Source organism: Syngnathus scovelli, chromosome 19 (assembly GCF_024217435.2).
Source record: "Syngnathus scovelli strain Florida chromosome 19, RoL_Ssco_1.2, whole genome shotgun sequence".
Classification (NCBI taxonomy): Eukaryota; Metazoa; Chordata; class Actinopteri; order Syngnathiformes; family Syngnathidae; genus Syngnathus; species Syngnathus scovelli.
In genome coordinates, this window is record NC_090865.1 from 6,407,370 (window position 1) to 6,419,384 (window position 12,015).

A 12,015-nucleotide genomic window follows, 5' to 3' on the forward strand; every position below is an offset into this window, starting at 1 on the left:
TCCTATGAAGGAAGATAGCTATGGCAGTTTGCAGCACAATTTATTGCACACACACACACACACACACACATACACACACACAGCAAAGCAGATAAATACTAAGCGCCAAAATGGGAAGAAAAAAAAAACACCAGAGACGTCAGAGATGGCGACAATACTCTTGTGCGGTTGACCATTTATAAATTCAGGGACAAATACGTAACGGATAACATGGTTTTCGTCTTAACTGCTTGTCCTGATGTCATCCCTGAGAAAGTAGAGTTTGTTACTAAAAAAATAAGCATCAACAGAAAGTGCTAGAACAGACATACTCTTCTTCTACACATGAAATGTTTTACAGGCACAATCACAATACGAGCCGTATATAAAACACACGCAAAAGGAGAGGTTTTTTTTTTAGATTTTAAATGACCACTCGAGTCAGCCTTGCTGGTTAATGGAAAATTAAGCCATGTCTGATTCTCAGAAGCTTCCAGTCAAGCAGGTCCAAGTATTTTTTTTTCCACGAAATGGTGTGAATGAGTAGCAAAGTTTCGCTGAAGCCCTTTGGTGGTTCAAGTGTGTTAACGCATGTGTGTGAGTGTGTTAATCACAATTTGGTGGTGCTTCAGCCAGTGCGTCCATGCCGGCGTGTTACCAACGCTCCGTGGACTCTCAGGGAGCGGCCATCTTGCTGGCCTCTCGGACCCCGCTCAGGTAGGCGCCGGTCACGGTTTGTGGGAAGTGTCGGTTGGTGGCCTGGCAACAAAAAAGTAGGGGCAATAAAAAAAATAATATAAAAATTGAGAATTTTTCTTGGTTTAACAATTGATACGCCGCTGTAATTTTTAAAAAATCCACAATGAAGACCAGTACTCTGCAAACGAGATTTGGCCAGCTTCTCGTACCTCGCCGGCGAAGAACAATTTCCCCTGAATATCCTCGGCGATGATATCGTAGGCCTCACCGCTTCCGCCCATCTTCACGAAGCTGTAGGACATTTGCGACCAGGTGTCTTTGCTCCAGTGTGTAAGCAAGAAATGCAGAGGCTCTGGAACTTCCTGTCAGGGATGTTGAACAAAACGTTTTTTTGCCCCATATTCATGTCCATTTCCATTTGTAGCTCCAGAACAGCAAAATATTCTGACCTGCTCCTTGAAAAGTTCTCGCAGAACTTTCATGCACTCGCCCGCTACGTCCATGTCCTGCATGTCCAGCACGGCGGCGACGGCATCCCCGGCGATGACGGACATGAGCACGGCCTGCTTTCCCTGTACGTCAAGCACACATGCATCAATTGGTACAAATGGGCTTTTATGTATTCCAAAAATAAATAAACACACAAACCTGTGGGTCCATGTCGTAGAAGACAGTGAACATGCCTCGCTTGTCGGGAGTGGGCGGGATGTGACCAAAGTAGTCGGCTCCTTGGACCTTGTCGTCCCAGAATCTGTACGGGAACTTCAGGGCAATCTGTTGGCGGCGTTTGAGAGTTTACTTCTAAAAGTGCAAGATAACGTTTTTTGCACCCCCAAAAAAAATATAACCTTCTCTATGATGCCTGCTCCCAGACTGTGGATGGCTTTGACTTTCCTCTCGGGAAGCGGTGGGACAAACTGGATAAAATTCTTTTGCAGTAAGGTCAGCGGCACTGTAACCAGAACCTAAAAGAAGGGAAAACATTTCAAAGCTCGGTATTGGCAAGAAGACTTTTTAAAATTTACCTTCTTTGCTGTCCACTGGGAGCCATTGGAGCAAGTTACTCGGACAACATCGCCTGAGTAGTCAATGGTCTTCACCTGAAACAAATTGGAAAATAAAAAAAACATCACTTTTCCCAACATGGCTGTCGTTGTGCAAAGAAGATGATTTTGCCACCGGGCAGTTTTTGCGGATGTCCAAGCCTTCGGCTAGTTTTTGGAGCAGCGTGCCGTAGCCTTTGGTGAGCAGCGTGTGGTCTCCTGAGAACTGCGCGAAGAATTCGTTGTGATCCCACGATCTGGCGGAAACCTGCAGGCACGAATAAGACTCGACTCAAATCGATTCATCAAAATATTGTGGAAAATGGAATCCATCAAAAGAGGAGACGATTCTGACCTGGTTTAAAGAGCTACCGCAGGCGTACTCCAGGTTGCTGAGGTGGAACTGAAGCACTTTTTCCTCCAACTCACTGAATTGGATGCCAGACTCCTGAAGAAAGTTTTTTTTAAGCTCCTGCACTTTTTCTGTGGAAAAAAAAAAAAAAAGTTTTAGATTCTCTTCATGGATTTGCTTGAGTGTGGGCTGGAGCACCTCCGAGCGGCATGTCTTGGCTTTGCGATTTGTCTTTCCTCCACTCGGCCACCACGTCTAGAATGGCGTTGAAGTGGAACTCCATGCGCTTGTCGATGGCTGGATCGGTGGCCAGCCCGCCCTCCTGAAACAGCTCGCAGCGCTCGCCCAGTTTGTGCATGCCGACGCCCATCTGCGTGAACATGACACAAGGTCATGACGCTTGAAGTTTTTCTCCATACTTTTGGGGACATTTTCCCGCTGACCTGCTCGCACATCAGAGCGACCGGGTTATTCACGCAACCGTTTACGATCTGAGCGCCCCGACCCACAACGACGCCCAGGGTCGTGTCGTCCCACACGCGACCTCCGATTCGCTCGCGGGCCTCCAACACCAACACCTGGACGCAGTTCAGTGGAACATTCAGACAAAAATCGAATCTTACAAGTCAAATCTAAGGTCGCAAACCTGCGTGCCAAAGTTGTGCAGCTGGCGAGCGGCGGCGAGCCCCGAGGCCCCCGCGCCGATCACAATGACGTTCTCCTGAAAACATCATCAAATCACGTGACTCATCTTATCGTTGCGTTAACTTTCTTAGGCGGAACCGGCGCTCACCGCACGATACTTCTCGGGCAGCAGGGGGCGCTGGACCGCCAGCACCCCTGTGTTGACAAGGCCCTTGCGGGTCATGAAATGGAGGACGCGCTCCATCTCCTGCACGCAGCTCACACGTACCAGCCCGCGCACCACCACGTGCAGGACGCACTTCTGGACCGTCAGCACCTCCTTCAGCAGATGGTGGGAGAAAAAAAGTTGTTTTGCTCATTTTGGTTTTGTCCTTGACACAGTTGAAGGCGTCATTGCTACCTTGCAGTTTTTGTGCCAGGAGGCCAAAATGAGATTACGCAGCGCCAAATACATGGTGGGATCGCGGGAGAACTCGGGGAATTCGTAAAGCTCGTCCAGTTCCATCATGTCGGGCCTGACGCACAGAGCCTTGCCGCACTCGTTGGGCTGGTAGAAAGGCTGGAAGTACGGACACATGCCTGCAACTGAGCAGAGGGCAAAGGTCACCGCAGACGAATCAGAGGAAGCCAATGACGACGATGTCCGCGCATACGTACTTTGGGGCTGGGCGGCTCTGCAGTGGTCGGCCCTCAGCTCGCTCAGCGAGGCGCCGCCGGGAGAACCGGAAGGACTCATCCCCACGCAGTCGGGATAGTAGGCGGCCAGGAAGGGCGTGGCCGGGCTGTCTTTGAACAACGGTGGCAAAATGAGCATCGAGTGCCACCAGCTGTCCGTCACTTCCGCCACTCTCTGACACAAACAGAGAAAAGGTGAAAGGTCAGGCTGGACACCTCGCTGGAAGTCAATTGCTAAAAAGGACGGATTACGGGTACCAGGTCTTCTGGCTGGGAGCACTGGTCGGGGCCTTCGCTCTGTTCACAAACAAGACGCATGTTTCGGATTGCTTCTCCATCCACACAACTTCTGCTTTCTTACCTTGACATTATTGATCTTCATCCCGCAGCGGTAGGTGGCTGCCAGTGAGGAGGTAAGCTGGATCTCCTTCGTCAGCTGGCGCCACTTCCTGCAGTCGGGTTGGGTGCACTGCACCTATAAGAACATCCCAGCGTCATTGAGAGGAGCGGCCACGACGACGTACGTGCTCCTGCCAACTTGGTACCCAATAGGGAAGCTGCTGGTCCGCCATGAAGGCTTTGAGGCTAGGCTCGCTTTTGCCGTTACTCGTCCACGCTTTTTTCCAGGCGGAAAAAATATCGTAGCCATCTTTGTGACTGGGGAAAGAGCAAGAGAAAAAAAATGAAAATGAATCAACGAGAGTCACAAATTTAAGGGTGCAGAATTTTACCTTCGGTAGTAATGATCGAAGCACTCGTTGCAAAAGTGCTCGCCGCAGGACAGATGGTACCAGCGCGACGTATATCCATTTTTTGCACACCTGAGTCAAAAAGAGAACCTATAATGGAAATTTTACTCAAGGGCACTATCGTTATTTATTAAGATAATTCATCCTAGCGATATATCACACGCAAGGCGAGTGATCCACGTAAGCACCTTTCAGAAGCACTTGCAAAACAGACGGGATACGTAGCCGAGCACCCTGCCTTCTCACACTTCCTGTATTTCTTCTCTGACTGGTCATCTTCCTCTTCGGTGTCCGTCGCTTTTCTTTTGCTCTGAAAGGACACAAAGCAACCCATTTTGTTATGGAAATAGACATGTTCAAGATCCCAGTGACGGAGCTCCATCACAAATCCACATTAAGATAGAAAAAGCAATGCAACCCATTTTGTTATGGAAATAGACATGTTCAAGATCCCAGTGACGGAGCTCCATCACAAATCCACATTAAGATAGAAAAAGCAATCTGCATGGTTGTCGACTAGCATTTGTGTATAACGGGTTAGTTGGCCATGACCAAAGTGATGCTGTTGCAATTCTTCATCGACTAACCACTTGTCCACCGGTGCTGCTTGCAACTAGTCTCTTACCCTGCCTCACCCTTTGACGTCTGGACTTTGGCCTGTTTTACTGCCGCTGCCTTCTCCTCTCTCCTTCCCCTTCTTTTAGGTGGCAATGATTTGAAGTTGCTGCTGGGGGGGTAATTTTGTGAACCTGTGAAGTTCTTTCAGACTCTTGTGTGATTACTAAAGTCACCCTTAAAACTACTTGCCTTGACCTATAGCAATAAGATGTCCGGGTTAGGTAACTGGAGGCTTAGAATACAATTGACGGTAGGTCGACCACCGTACCTGTCCAGGTGGAGGATTATTGGCCCGTTTCACCCGGACGTTAGTTTGCCTCCCGGATGATCGCAGGGCTTGGCTGTCACCTGGAGACTCCCCAGAGCTCTTTCTCTTGGCTCGCCGTGCCCCAGAGCCGTTGCCGGGGTAGTCTGATTAACAACAAGCCCAGCTCGTGGTGAGTGACATGATGACAACAAAGAAAGTGCTCCACCTTGGCTTTTGCTTGCCGCGCTAAGAGACAACGCGGTGGGTCTGAAGGGTCCCGGCGTGAGAAGTGAACACAAATGCATATGTTGCAACAAATATGCTCGCGAGGTGAGCGACTTAAATGCATAAAAACACACAACTGAGCTCTTTACATCGGCCGTGTTGTGTTCGTGGGGCACGTTTAGCATATGGCTAGCAGCGTTGGCTTTTGACATGGTTCACTGACCTGCGTCCGACAGCATGTTGTTGGACTCGTATTGCGTCTGGATTTAGACTTGTATTATTTCAATTCTTCTGTTACCATTCAAAGGTCGCCTTTTTATTGTTTTGGTGGGGTTAAACGCATCGTTTGTTGTTGCAGAAGTACCACTACCGGTTTAGACAGGAAATGGGCGTTATCCTTCGAAGTATAGTTTGGTTCCTCTCGTTCGCCGTAGCTGTAGTCTGTCACCATGACGACTGCAAGCCAAACAAACCGTGGTGCCTTTCAGAACTTTGGAAATGTGAAAACTAAGGTGGTGAACGCGTCAGTTTCACGTCTGTCGAAAGGACAAAAGGCGTGGTACGTCACTAAAATAATAGGGTGCTATTAGTGTGAAATTTTATCACGCAAGATAACGGGAGAAGCAATTTATTTTCCTAAAAAAACTAACGGCTAACAAAACAAATCATGAAATGAATACAATTAAGATAAAACACAGATGACATAGTCCAAACACGCTTAAAATTATTAAACAGAAAATTAAAAAAGAAATATTTTCCGTGTTGATATTGGTGTTCATTGTCTTATGTTACGATTGTGAAAGCGAAATTTCCGATTTACAGTGGAACGCACCACTAGCAGCTTTTTGACAACTACTTGATGTTTACGTGATCATCGGTTATATTCAAGTTCTTCATCAAGGTTGTTTTGACAGAATGTCCCATGAGATAAATAGTTCCATCCATTCATTGTCTTTTGCCACATTCGGCGTGTTTTGACACATTTTCAGGCGTTGTTTTGAGTGAATCGGTGAAAACTATGGCAGGAGTTGAATGCTGCGAATGAGTCAAGTTTTGTTTTCAATCAAAAATGGATTCATGTGAAGTTATGCATAGAGAGAAATCGGAGCTTGCTGTTGTCCGGCCGAGAGGACCAGACCATGTTGAGCAGGTGACTATTTAAATTGTATTGGGTTTTGTAGCCTGCAGGAGTGCACTGTAAAATTGACCTCTGTCAAAACAGTATGATGTCAGCCAAATAATCTTTATTGCTTGTTAGGTCTGTCCAAGAATTCTCGATCTTGGCAAGGTGATAAATTTGCTTGAAGACCCCTTGACAGTAAGTCAAATGCACATTCTATGTCATTTGCAGTGGTGTGCAAAGGGGTGGGGGATGAGGGTGGCACTTTTTTTTATTCATAACACTATATTTTTAGACCCACATGCATGAGAGGCACCTTTTTGTGCTCAAGAAGCTGTTCAAGAAGAAACAACACGGCTTTGTATCCTTTCTCTTGTCAACTTTTCCCTCTGAGTGGGATCACGTACCACCATGCACGACTGTCAGATTTTTTTTTTTTCAAGGGATTTGCGGTTTCCTTGACATCTTCGAGCTGCTGAGGGAGCTGGTGATCATCACAAGGATCCTCAAAGTCTGCGGCGAGAAGGCCGACAAGCACCCGGAATTTTGCGGCATTCTGTGCGAGGCTCTGAAGATTTCCAGGTAGAAAGCGTTCCCGGAGTTTTCAAATGACGTCGGGTTTCCCGAATATGACAAAATGTTGTCGTTCGTCCTTCTGAGGCTTCCCTTCCTGAAAGAGAGAGTGTCGGATGAGCTCAACTATGCTGAAGATGTCAAGCAGTTTCTCTCTCGCATTGGTATTCCAGCACAAACATCTTCATGCTCACATTCGAGTCCACAGTGTAACCGATGAAGGGTTTCTCTTGAGTCCAACTGACACGTGTGTGTGTGTGTGTGTGTGCGTGTGTGTGTGTGTGTGTGTGCGTGTGTGTGTGTGTGTGTGTGTGCGTGTGTGTGTGTGTGTGTGTGCGCGCGCGCGCACGCAGGCTACCTGATGAAGGTGTCGGACGGCGATGTGAGGCGTCATGTCGTGGAGTCGGTCAAGTCTTTCTACAGCATCTCGGTTCCAGACAAAGCGCCGCTTGACGGTACGGTCCCACCTGCAAAACGACATTTATGGCCTGGATCTTATTGGCTGGTGTACCTAATATAGCAACCCGAGAACGGTTTGGATCTGCTTTGACGAGCCTTGATTCTCGCAGGGCCTCAACCGACGTCCCCCGGCTACCGACTTCAGCTTCTGGAGCGTAGCGATCTGGCCAAGACGCTCTTCCTATCCGTAGCGGCGCTGGAGAAGCAGCCCGCCATCAAGCTCCTGCTCCTGCAAACACTTCAGATGCTCTCCAGCACATCTGGTCAGTGACCCAAGCTGCCATCCTTTTCTGTAGGACTTACTTTGGTATCTCTAGATATGAACTGCGCTTTAATATTGAGCGCACAAGGGGCCGAAAGCATCTGTCTGCGCATGAACGAACCCGACCCGTCCGGAATGATCCTGTTCCATTCCTCGGAAATCCTCTGGAACCTTTTGGAGAGTGGCAACAAGGCCGCAGTGGCTGCCCAGCTAAGCAGCGTGGAATGCGCCATGTATGTCGGACTCAACCTCACAAAGATCATAAAACCTAAAACTACTCACCCCGATAGTAACCCTAAACCCACCTACCCCTTTTTTTTTATTTGTTTAGTGACCAGAAAATCTTGGAAAAGTCTCATCTTGTGTTTTCTTGCATCTTGTAGATCTCTAAAAGAAGCATTTATCCACGCTCTCCTCAACACTTCCCGACACGTTGACCTCCAAGTCCGGAACGATCTGCTGGTGCTCACCACCCTCTTTGCTGAGAGCTCCTGCGCTTTCCTCATTGTGAGCCACATCTTCAGATCAATAGATTTGTTGCAATTGATTATCTAATGATGATCTTTTTAGGAGAGCCTATTCGCCAGGCAGCTCGTTGCGCTCAGCACGTTTCCCGAACGTAAGGCAAATTGCCACCCACGCCAAGAGTTTCCTTCTGGATTTGATGGACATCTTTTCTACCATGCTTCCATTTCAGTGAAGAGTGACACTAGTTTGGTGGGCAAGCTGAAGCTGACGTACAATATGGAAGACCTACAAATGAAGAAGCTGCTGTTAAATCTGCTACTTGTCATGTCCAGAGATCCCGCAATCATTCCGGTGGCCGATTCTTGTTCTTCAAACGTCAAATCATATCAAGGTAGATCTTGACATGGATGCCGACCTGTTTGTGGTGCAGATCTTCAAGGAGGAACAAGTGATACTAGCCCTGCTGACCCTGGCCAAACCACCCGTCGCTTCCGCCGAGGTAAAATCGGGGTCTCGGCACTGGTCGTCCGTCCAGATGGAGGAGCTTCAGCTGCAGGCTCTGGCAGTCCTCGCCACTTTGGCGCCGCTGGTTCTGGACCACTACATGTCTTGTTATGGCAACGTGACCCTGTTGCACCTTCTGGATTGGTGCGTCATGGAAGGTAAGACCCCACCGTCAAGGTGAAGGTGAGTGTCGCCGCATTCGAGCCACCAACTCTCAGATTTTAGCCTCGACTCGGACTCGCTTACCCCTGCGGTCATTTCCTGGGCCTTCAATCTCGATTTGCTTTTTGATTCCAGACGGCTACTGTGGTCAAGGTCACAGCTTCCACGCCACCGGAGGCCGAGGCAGCAAGAAGGCTCACATGCGATACTCCATCAGACTGATGAGATCTGTTACCTCGCTGGATGACAGGAACCTCAACCAGGACCTGTGCGACCAGGGGACCATACATCTGCTTCTAGGTCATGGTTAAAGTTTGGTTTTTAGGATTGGGATTAGGATTAGCCCTCACTTTACATGTCCACCATCTCACCCATTCAGAGCTTCTAATACGGCTGGAGTCGAGCCCCAGCGATGAGGATGCGGTTACCGTGGAGATGAAGTCCGACATGCTGATCATCCTCTCGGCGCTTTGTGAGAACAACATGCACAGGAAGGTGATTGGGACCTGTCGATATTTGAAAACCCAGAAAATTCAAGACTGACGCGCCCGGCCTTGGCACGGCAGGAGCTGTTTGGGTCCGTGGGCGTGGAGATGATGGTCCATTTCCTGAGGAGGGGCGCCAGTATGTTCTACAGCGGCCTGGGACACAACAAGCTCCTCCTCTCGACCTTGGTGTGCGTGCGGTCAGTGCGGCTAAAGCTAACGCTATTTACTCCATTGCTGATTGAAGAAATGTTGGAATTAGGGTCACCATTGGGAGTTGGGGTCTTGGGTACGTGGGCTCGAGTGAGGTTGACTGAAAATTAATTGAATGCTGTGTTGACGTCTTTAGCACCTGCATTGTGGGCTGCTACACAACAGAGGATTACTTCCTAATCCAAGATGGGGTGCTGGTTTTACTCGACCTACTCAGTGTAAGTAACCCAAACCCATCCCGGGTCCAGGAATTTGAGTTTTAACCGTTTCTATTCTTCCTTCAGTCGAGTCCCAAGTGTGTTCACTGCGTGGTCCTGTCCACTCTGTTGGAGCTGTGCGACAACCGGAACACGATTTTTCACATTCTGAGCTGGAGCGACGGCGGAGGCCGGACGGCTCCGAGTCTCCTGCTGCAACTGTGGCGGCGAGAGGAGGAGGATCTTGGAGTCAACCGGAACCAATACGGCGGGATTGCAGGTTTGTTTTGAGTCGGCGGCGCCAAATAACAGACAAACATCTCCTAACTACACTCAGACCCGAAGGAGCCCGTCCTGGCCCATCGGAAGGTGGATGACGCTGAGCTGATGTCGACTCTGGATACAACCAGCACCGTCGTGCTGGAGATGCAAGAAAACCTGCTGGCCAAGATTTACTTGACCTTCTGCAGAATTGGTAAAGCCAATCCAAACGATGGTTGATAATTGAACAGGTCAAACAATCAAACACAAATACTTTATCCTCATAACTGTGAAACCATCTTGTGCAGGTTTTGAGGATCTTCCAGGATTGTCCTTAAGGGACAGAGTGACCTTGAGTATCGTCAAAAGGTACCTTGATTTCAAGGTAAGAACAAAACGGCCGGTATAGTATCCTCACTTGGAATTATTCTTCTGCCAAATCATGGCTGAAAATGCACCATATTTGGTAGAACCATAGACCTGTTGACATTTGTTCAATTGTAGAGCCCTAAACACCAGACCCTAAAACTCATCCACTAGAGAAGCCCAAATAAGTATTTGATGATGTAACGCAGGTGAGCGAGGTGTGGGATGAGATCAGCCGTGAGCTGAGCCTGGAAGGCATCCGGCCCGTCACGCCGGACCTGGAGATTCTACTCTCTGCCCAGCAGATGTCGCAACGCACGGCTGAGGCGGTGGTCGCCGAACAGGAGGAAATCTTGCGGCAACATGACGAGGAGGCCAACAGGGAAGAAGAACTTATGTATGAAGAGGTGAGAACGAATGATTGACGAGTGTAACTGCAGATTCGTGATGTTGCTTTATCTGTTTTGCAGATGAAATCTCACTGGAAGCAACGTCAGCTCACAGCCAAGTCGTGGAGTAATTTTGTCTCCAAGACATCCAACTATGACATCCTTAAGGTTTGTTTTGGTTCTTCAGCATTTCTCCTTAGTCCCCAAGGCTTTTTCTTGGAGTCATTTTGGCTCTTTTGCAGGAAATCAAAGAAAAGAGGCAGAAACACATAGAGTCCATTAGGCCTGAACCAGCGCTGGAGGATTTGGGACAGCGCCATGAAGGGGTCTGACACCAAAACCAAAATACAATGCTCCTTTGCTATGTGACTTATTTTGGTTCCATGTACTTTGTTTTTGTTTTAAAGTGCTGTTAACTAGAGTTGGAATTTCTTATGTTATTGTTGTTTGTTGCAGATTTTTATCGGGAAATTGTTGGCGGACAGGATTAACGATGCCCGTGGCGGCGTCAACTTGAAGGTGGTCCAAACTCCTGTGATGGCGGCAGCGCACGAGGAAGCCTTGCGTGCCCCACGGGAGCCTCACTACTTCAACACGTTCCCTGACTGATCAAATATTAGACCAAATTCTATTTTTTCTTTCAAGTTAGCTATAGGACATTTTACATGATGAATCTCAGCCGTGTTGACATTTAATCCCAGCCGCCGCGTTTCTTTCCGTCTCATTAATTTGCGCACGAGTGCTTCCCTGAAAGCCGAATTCCTCGCAGACATCGTTTTCACCCAGCAGCACAATCCTCACACTGAGGAGGAGGCGAGGAGAGCCAAAAAGACTGATATCAGCTCCATGGAAACAGCCCAGCAACAGGCTGCACGCCGGCAACCAATCGGAGCCTGCCCCGGTCTGCTCACTTGTCCTATCGATGGGAGAGGCTGGGGGCCCAAACTAAGATTGGGGCCCGTGAAGGTGAATGCTCTACGGATGAAAAAATATTTACATTACTGTCGCTCAGTTGTGACGGTCTTGAGTGTTTCATCATCAAATCTATATATGCATTATACTGCCCCCTAGTGGGCAAAGCGCCCGCACCACACACAGTCCTTATTGAACGAACTCCTGATGCACAAATTTAATTCCCTACATTTGTTATTAGTGTTATTTTACATTACAATATTGTAGTGTGCTATTTTCCTCCAATTAAAAAAATCCTGTTGATGTTTATTAGCTTCTGGAACTGATTAATGGCTTTTCTATTTATTTCAGTGGTGAAAGATAATTTGATTTTTTTGTTGAAAATAATGGCCAGAGGGTAATCTTAACTGTC

General features: G+C 48.2%; 2 protein-coding genes and 1 long non-coding RNA gene across 7 annotated transcripts; 1 reads left to right on the forward strand and 2 right to left on the reverse strand.

Moving 5' to 3' along the window:
• Positions 1-23: 23 nt before the first annotated feature.
• Positions 24-5,624, reverse strand: LOC125986702 (lysine-specific histone demethylase 2). 2 transcript variants are annotated; one of them, XM_049750521.2, is made up of 21 exons: positions 5,456-5,624; positions 5,029-5,171; positions 4,331-4,452; positions 4,125-4,214; positions 3,939-4,050; positions 3,755-3,868; positions 3,652-3,690; positions 3,376-3,568; positions 3,119-3,303; positions 2,867-3,037; positions 2,720-2,794; positions 2,517-2,651; positions 2,272-2,443; positions 2,077-2,204; positions 1,858-1,989; positions 1,704-1,778; positions 1,527-1,643; positions 1,327-1,452; positions 1,128-1,250; positions 888-1,040; positions 24-738 (listed from the first exon to the last, which is right to left on the reverse strand). In XM_049750521.2, the coding sequence occupies exons 1-21, from the start codon at positions 5,469-5,471 to the stop codon at positions 655-657; spliced, it is 2,505 nt and encodes an 834-aa protein (XP_049606478.1). In that variant the 5' UTR covers positions 5,472-5,624; the 3' UTR covers positions 24-654. The 2 variants fall into 2 exon arrangements, with proteins under 2 accessions (XP_049606478.1, XP_049606477.1); XM_049750520.2 differs by having other exon boundaries at positions 3,119-3,568.
• On the forward strand, positions 5,060-11,915 carry LOC125986701 (cilia- and flagella-associated protein 69-like). 4 transcript variants are annotated; one of them, XM_049750517.2, is made up of 23 exons: positions 6,244-6,382; positions 6,491-6,550; positions 6,648-6,713; positions 6,825-6,934; positions 7,013-7,089; positions 7,279-7,380; positions 7,495-7,647; positions 7,702-7,879; positions 8,030-8,153; positions 8,217-8,265; positions 8,344-8,465; positions 8,545-8,776; positions 8,916-9,080; positions 9,160-9,275; positions 9,347-9,465; positions 9,615-9,696; positions 9,763-9,955; positions 10,013-10,150; positions 10,245-10,321; positions 10,512-10,709; positions 10,773-10,859; positions 10,934-11,017; positions 11,148-11,915. In XM_049750517.2, exons 1-23 carry the CDS (start codon positions 6,302-6,304, stop codon positions 11,298-11,300), a joined length of 2,766 nt encoding a protein of 921 aa, XP_049606474.1. In that variant the 5' UTR covers positions 6,244-6,301; the 3' UTR covers positions 11,301-11,915. The 4 variants fall into 4 exon arrangements, with proteins under 4 accessions (XP_049606476.1, XP_049606475.1, XP_049606474.1 ...); XM_049750519.1 differs by lacking the exon at positions 6,244-6,382 and adding an exon at positions 5,060-5,197 and having other exon boundaries at positions 6,648-6,934; XM_049750518.1 differs by lacking the exon at positions 6,244-6,382 and adding an exon at positions 5,168-5,337 and having other exon boundaries at positions 6,648-6,934.
• Positions 6,075-7,394, reverse strand: LOC137839696 (uncharacterized). Its single transcript, XR_011085770.1, has 2 exons — positions 7,284-7,394; positions 6,075-7,022 (listed from the first exon to the last, which is right to left on the reverse strand). It is a non-coding gene; the product is annotated as an uncharacterized lncRNA (long non-coding RNA).
• Positions 11,916-12,015: the final 100 nt, after the last annotated feature.

Excerpts from the sequence above, each read along its gene's own strand:
- LOC125986701 (XM_049750512.2), top strand. The coding sequence starts at position 6,302 with ATGGATTCATGTGAAGTTATGCATAGAGAGAAATCGGAGCTTGCTGTT. Across the intron at positions 8,466-8,544 it reads GAGATCCCGCAATCATTCCG|ATCTTCAAGGAGGAACAAGT; the intron begins GTGGCCGATTCT and ends TTTGTGGTGCAG. Across the intron at positions 9,697-9,762 it reads TTTTACTCGACCTACTCAGT|TCGAGTCCCAAGTGTGTTCA; the intron begins GTAAGTAACCCA and ends TTCTTCCTTCAG.
- LOC125986702 (XM_049750520.2), bottom strand. Across the intron at positions 4,453-5,028 it reads ATAATCCTCCACCTGGACAG|AGCAAAAGAAAAGCGACGGA; the intron begins GTACGGTGGTCG and ends GTGTCCTTTCAG. Across the intron at positions 3,691-3,754 it reads TGAAGATCAATAATGTCAAG|AGCGAAGGCCCCGACCAGTG; the intron begins GTAAGAAAGCAG and ends GTTTGTGAACAG.